The sequence below is a fragment of the Priapulus caudatus genome, unplaced genomic scaffold (genome assembly GCF_000485595.1).
Source record: "Priapulus caudatus unplaced genomic scaffold, Priapulus_caudatus-5.0.1 Scaffold803, whole genome shotgun sequence".
Taxonomy (NCBI): Eukaryota; Metazoa; Priapulida; class Priapulimorpha; order Priapulimorphida; family Priapulidae; genus Priapulus; species Priapulus caudatus.
In genome coordinates, this window is record NW_014577864.1 from 102,839 (window position 1) to 109,805 (window position 6,967).

At 45.9% G+C, this 6,967-nt stretch overlaps 1 protein-coding gene across 1 annotated transcript in view; it reads right to left on the bottom strand.

Annotated features, from left to right (window-relative positions):
* The window catches only part of LOC106813634 (ras and EF-hand domain-containing protein-like), a 15,310-nt gene extending 8,919 nt beyond the window's left edge, over positions 1 to 6,391 (bottom strand). The window contains exons 1-4 of the mRNA XM_014817818.1: positions 6,183 to 6,391; positions 5,448 to 6,020; positions 4,494 to 4,643; positions 4,181 to 4,271 (exon numbers count right to left, since the gene is read on the bottom strand). Coding sequence (XP_014673304.1) covers positions 4,181 to 4,271; positions 4,494 to 4,643; positions 5,448 to 6,020; positions 6,183 to 6,391 — 1,023 coding nt within the window. The remainder of the gene's footprint in view (positions 1 to 4,180; positions 4,272 to 4,493; positions 4,644 to 5,447; positions 6,021 to 6,182) is intronic.
* Positions 6,392 to 6,967: the final 576 nt, after the last annotated feature.

Sequence of the window (6,967 nt, forward strand, 5' to 3'; positions counted from 1 at the left end):
CTGACTCGCCGCTCGCTGGTGGCGGCTGCTGGCTCGCCGCTCGCTGCTGGCTGCTGCTGACTGACTCGCCTGCTGCTGACTCGCCGCTCGCTGGTGGCGGCTGCTGGCTCGCCGCTCGCTGCTGGCTGCTGCTGACTGACTCGCCTGCTGCTGACTCGCCGCTCGCTGGTGGCGGCTGCTGGCTCGCCGCTCGCTGCTGGCTGCTGCTGACTGACTCGCCTGCTGCTGACTCGCCGCTCGCTGGTGGCGGCTGCTGGCTCGCCGCTCGCTGCTGGCTGCTGCTGACTGACTCGCCTGCTGCTGACTCGCCGCTCGCTGGTGGCGGCTGCTGACTCGCCGCTCGCTGGTGGTTGCTGCTGACTGACTCGCCTGCTGCTGACTCGCCGCTCGCTGGTGGCGGCTGCTGACTCGCCGCTCGCTGGTGGTTGCTGCTGACTCACTCGCCTGCTGCTGACTCCCCGCTCGCTGACTCGACAGGCTATCAATCGCGCCGCGCTGACTGGACACACACACACACGAACACACACACGAGACCGATTACATTACCTCCTTGGCAGAGGTAATTATTATATGGCTGAGAAAAATGCCGCCTATAAAATAAATAACTAAAGCACTTGGAGAGCACAGACCTCCGCCAAGGCAGCTGAATTCTCTCAATGTGAATTTTTTTATTAATTAATTAATTAATTAAGTGGAAAAATTAATAAACTTATTTATTTATTAAATAATTAATTGGATCCGGATTAGTGCGAGCGTGCAGGTGGGGGAGGCTGTGGTTGCCCTTTAGCCTGTGGTTGCGTGTTTGTAAGTCTACAGCCAGCGCACCTAGCGGAAGTGAACTGAAACGTGCATGCTAACAAACCCACAAACCCACAAACACACAAACCAACACTCAAACACACGCCGGTGAAAACATAACCCCCGCCAAGCCCCTGGCGGAGGTAACGAGATAAAAACCAATATTACCCGCTGAAAATCAATGTTGCCTGGTGTGCAGTACTGCCACCTAACGTAAATATGGTTTCACTAGAATGACCGCCTCGATGTTATCACGGAATGTGTTGAATGCCTGGTAGAACGTCATGATAGTGAAGTTTCCCAGAACGTGATGAAAGTCCTGTGCACTATTAAGGAGAAACGCCCAGCAGCAGTACGGCAGCGGCAGCAGCAGCTTATATATATATAATGTATGGGTAAAGGAATACAGGAGCATGTTGTCTGAAACATCATGTTGTCTATCAAAATTCTAACATGGCATATCTTTGCACAACACTTCATTCCAAGAGTTAACACATTTTTAGACTTATGATAGGCATAGCTAATTATGATGACTATAGCTAACTATAACTATCGGTGATGTTTCTGAAAATGGGTCCTGAAAAACAGGTCAACGTAATTTAGAAGAAGAAATTAGAAAAGACTTTATAGAGAATATATTAATTTCTCGATCGCATAGTTTTTGATGAGTAAGTGTCGATAACCGTCGGAAGCAAATGAACTCTGGTCTGAACTCTCGGTTTGTTAAGGTTCATCCGAGTGATTACAAACCATTCGATTGGGTCATTTTTAAAAAAGGTGCAGAATTACGAGCATGCACAGTCACCTGACTTAATTAACGCACAAGTCCCCTGATTAAAACTTCCCCTGATTAAGATTTTGGCAAGCACAATAGACCGTTATACTGTTTATATCGAGTATCGTAAGAATAACCCATGTTCTTACATAGACACGCTCGATCACCCTTAGATAACTCAACAAAATGAGAAGAAAAGATCTATGGCACCGGACTCATACACGCCCGCGTGAAAATTGGGCGAGTTAATTAACGTAACAAGTGAGTACCAATAATGATCGAGCAAATACAAGCATGTTGCGCGCGGAAACCATGACGCGCATGTTAATCAGAAAGCTGTATTTACCTGTTAATAGTATCTTATTGACTTACAAGCACAAATCTTGCCTGCTGCTTATTAATTATATGTAAATATAATATATTCTGAGGGTATATCTGCTCGCGCAAAAATATGCCTTCGTGTACGCGTACGTGTGTGGGGAGGGGCATGGGTGTGCGTGCATGTGATTGCGTGTATCTGTGTGACGTGCACGTGTGCGCGCGCGTGCGTGCATGTGTATGCCTACGCTCACGCGTGTATTTGTTTGTTTGTTGGTTTTGAGTGTGTGTTGTGTGTGTGAGGGGATGTTGTGATTGCTCGTACGCATACACTCTCAGCATATAAATAAATAAATTATACCTGTCCATCTCCATCGACATCAAGTTCTTCAAACACTTTCGTTACGAGATCTTGGTCAAATTCCGTACAGACGCTGGACAGTTCTGTCTTGTCGATGAAACCAGAACCGTCTAAATCACAAACGGAGAAGAGTTGCTGGAGGCGCTCCTTATTGCTGGCATCCATCTTCTGAAGCTGTGACGAAGGTCAAGTATAAGCTATATACGTCAATACGTGATCCAGTTCTTCCACAGTGACATTCGAACAGTTATCCCGCAGCACGGGTTTAAACGTTGTACTAGATTTAGACTAAATATAATGAAATTCTACGCTCATTCCTTACATACGCAGTTTTCGGAGATTTTTACCTACAATAACATAATCGTAAATTCATTGGGTTAGTCTGTAAGGTACGAGTTAATTTTGATGTAAAAAATCAAGACTGCAAAAATGCTGTGTGCGCATCATTATGAATTCACTGTTACCGTATAGATTTGGTAACTGGCTCAAAAGAGCGTTCGATGTGCGCGTGATGAAGGTGCACAAATTAACACGGTAGTTTTCGTTACATTCTTCCACACTAACGCCAGCGCTCATATGTACGCAGATATTTGCGCACACACGCGCACACTCGAGCGAGCGTGCACGACGCTCGCACGTAGAAACTCCGAGTTAAATGTCTATTCTTTCTAAACGTATGATCATGTATACGCACAAGAACGCTGCCGGAATACGCACCTGAATGCAATCAACGAATGTCACGCGTGTTCAGCACACTAGCTCTACTATTAACCACAACGCTGAGAGCACTGACGTAATGTTGCGCACACGTAAGCAGCATGCAGCCTTCACAGCGCCGCTTTACGCCAGCCTGGGATAAATATTATGACTAGCACAGGTGACTCATTACTATACAGGTTGCGATGGAAACTGCTGGTTGACACTCACCAGATTTCACCTATGGAGTGCCGGTGGTGTTAGCATCAATCGCACAAGATATTCTGCCTGTTACAAGTCCGAACAAGATCTCCTGTCGTTGAGGACGCACTGTCATTCACAACAATATCTCACGTTCGCAACTTCATGCGACCCCGATACAGGTATGAGGGTGCAGGTAAATGAAGGGGTATGCGATAATGTCAGAAGATAATCAACATGCTGGTGCCGATGATAGAAACAGTGCACCAGCTGGCCGCATTCGCATGTGCTGCATATTTATTTCACATGTAAATGTTTAATGCATACTAAATTCTTTTATTATTTACAATTATTTATCTCGCCGATTATCTATCTATCTCGGTATCCTTCATTTATCAAACTATCGATCAAACCAAGATCTAACTTAGTCATTCGTTTATATTTATCGTCCAGACGTATATATATTATCAAGAGAGTATCATTAGCTCTTGATATTATATATATATATATATATATATATATATATATATAATATATATATATATATTTATTTATTTATTTATGTACATATATAGGTAAGATTAGCAACTGGTACGGCAATACCAGCTGCCGCACAGCGTTACTCACGCGAGATACCAGACATTGCGATACTCCACTGTCTGTGTGGCCACCGTCTATAACGTAGTATGGCCGATAAGAACAAAACATATCGTGCGGCATCACCCCATACGTTAGCATAGCACTTTACTGCGCGCGATAAACTCGACATGAAAAATGCGTCTGCGCAAACATGGTTAGTGTTTGTATATGTGTATGTATGTGCGTGGGTGCGTGGGTGCGTGTGCGCACGCGTGTGTATACATGTATGAACGACGAAAACATTATGGGTGTGCTTATGCGAGACACAATATGCAATGCGGGCGGTCATGGGGAAACTGCGCAATATACGCGTCGCTTGATGCGGGTGTGTTGATGCGGGTGGCAGCACCTGACACGTCACAGTACGACCTATACATATATATTATGCATACTTCTGTCTTAATTCTGTGTTCGGTTTTTTGAACTTGACACTCAATCTCATCTTCTAACGTGCGGAGGTGAGCGCTGTGTTGGTCCTTCTCTCTAGATAACGTACAAAATTTCATAATGATAGCTGTTAATAGATTCTCACAAACAACAACAATAACAACAACAACATCATCAACAACAAATAACTGATGACTATTAGTGAGTATATATTTTGTAATAATATACTACTGCATGTGCGCAAAATAGCTATTAATATAATTATATTATTTTAAACCGAATTCATAAATTTTATCTACACAGGTAACAATTACGTACTTGTTATATTGCTGTTCAAGTCTTTCCTTCTCACCCTTTGCTATATGTAAATCAGATATGACATTGACGATAATGTCCTCAAATAGACTGAGCAGCTTTGGTGAGCCACGTGAATGCAGTTGTTGATAGAGCTCGCACACATCCTCCTGGCTGAAAGGTCAAATAGTCATGAAACACTGACGCAAACGCATTAAGGACAACGTATTGGCCTACTTACATATTCCTATATCACGTCACTGTTGAAGAGGTGTGAACTAAAGTACATTGGTGAACGCAGAAGTCAATCGCATACCAGTGAAGGAGCGAGAGCCAGTGTCGACGAGCGCATTTGGAATGATATCATCTTGCGAACGCAAATAAATATGTACTATCACGACCTTCTTAAAGAAAAGCACCGCCATTTACTGTGTGACTCATAATGCCAATCCCGGTGGACACTCTTTTGGCCGCTTTTCCCTCTTTTTATGGATAGTCAGATATATCGCGATATACGGCCTAATAAACCGATAGTCTTTTCAATGTTAATTTAAGTTCAAACGAAATTATATATATATACATTGATGTATGGTAGCGCTCCGTAGTAGTTTTGTTCGCTCCAATGTTAGCAACGAAGGAAGTAGAATCATGGTTGTAGGCAATGGCAGTGGCAATGGTTTGTTGAATGCTAGTATTACCACAAATGCCTACATCGTATGTTCTGTTAATTCGCCTTCTCTACTGCGTAAGGGGTACATAAGAGTGCCACAGTGACTATGCTACGTGAACGTTTTTCAATATTACGGAAAAAAGTTTTCTGAGTGTTTTCACACTTCAAATGTGTATGGCCCGTCTTGGCGTTACAATGTCCTACCAGACCGGCCAAACAGCAGTTTAGCACCTTCGGAAAGCGAATACTGCGTGGCACATAAAAGTTTGCAATGAGGCATTTTTGCTTGTATTCTTGCGGTTACGTACCGTGGAATCGGCATGCTCTCGCCCCATTCATTGTGGAGTGCGTCTGCTACGAACGCGTCCCACGCTTTCTGCGCGTCGGCAATATAATATCGTCTAAACGAGCCGCTGCGTGTCGGAATGCCGTCGCGCAGTTTGTCGCGCTTCGTGCGCTGACTTCTCCGTATAATCGTGCCGCGTTTAGTTCTCGGCGATGTCCCACAGCTAACGTCGACGTCTGCATGGCAGCATGGCGTTCTCCGTTCAGCTCGCTCTCCGTCGGCTTCGGCCGTGTCTCGTGGTGACGAAGAATGGGCGTGTGACGGCGCGGTGCTGTTCGTGCTACATGGTCGCTCTGATCGAGCGAACTGCCGCGCGTCCCGCGCATTGCTTGACCGTGCACCGGCAGTGCTAATGCCCGTCACGGCGATATCAAGCGTACGGCTGTCTGGCACGATGTTGGTGCGTGAGTGCGCTTCGTCGCTGAGCCGACGGTAACGTGTCGCCATGCGTGGAGTCGTCTGGTCGTCGCTCATGTCGGTCGGCATCTCATCTCCATCGTTAGCGTCCATCCCCGAGTCGTCGGTAAGGCACAGACTGCGGTGACCTTCGAGCGACCTTGTCACGTCGCGGCAACATCTCTCCGACGACGGCGGCGATGGCGACGATGACGACGACGACGACGACGACGACGACGACGACGACGACGACGACGACGATAATGCTCCACGGGCTGTCGTCGTTCGCGAGGTGAGATACGGAACCGAGCGAAAGCCGCAGACGAACTCTTGTATGCTGATGCGGCCATCTTTATCCGCGTCCAGATCGCAGAAAATGAAATCAAACTCGTCGTCCGTCATCCGGACCGGATCGCAGAGTCGCCGAAATGTGCTTCGGTCGATGTATCCGGTCTTCTGCTCGTCGCAGGCAGCGAATACGTGATAGAGATGTTCCTCGAACGCTCCCATGCTTACGTTCGCTTTCAACATTAGCAAACGAGAAAGTAGTTCCACGAAGAACGTACAGGAGTATGGCCTCGATGTCGAACAACGTTCTGAATGAGATAGCGCTTCAATCAAGTGCCGTCTCGGTGTGTATTCTAAATGCTCAGCTGCTATGCTATTTACTACGGTCACTAAACGTGCATCTCAGCATCATGTCTCGCAATGGTGTAGACTGAATCTGTGACGCTTTTACCGAAAATGACTCAGCTTCCTTTGCTCTACTTACACTGCAAGTAACCTTCTAATATGATAATAACTGCTGTCGCTCCGACGCGTCTTGGAATTGGTTCAGCAAATGCCTTTTCAGCATATGCCTGAAGGTGTGTATATATATATATATATATATATACAGGGTGCGAAATTAACGGGAGTCCGGAGTCAAATGCTCCCTGATTTACTATCGGACTCCCCGATTTGACATATGCAGGAGTCCGTGTGACTCCCTGAAAATTCTGCCATTCTAACTAGTTCGTTCAAGAGCACGGCCTCGCGGAATTACCGTATTTTTTCAGTAAAAATCCCAAGAAAATTTGGCAGACG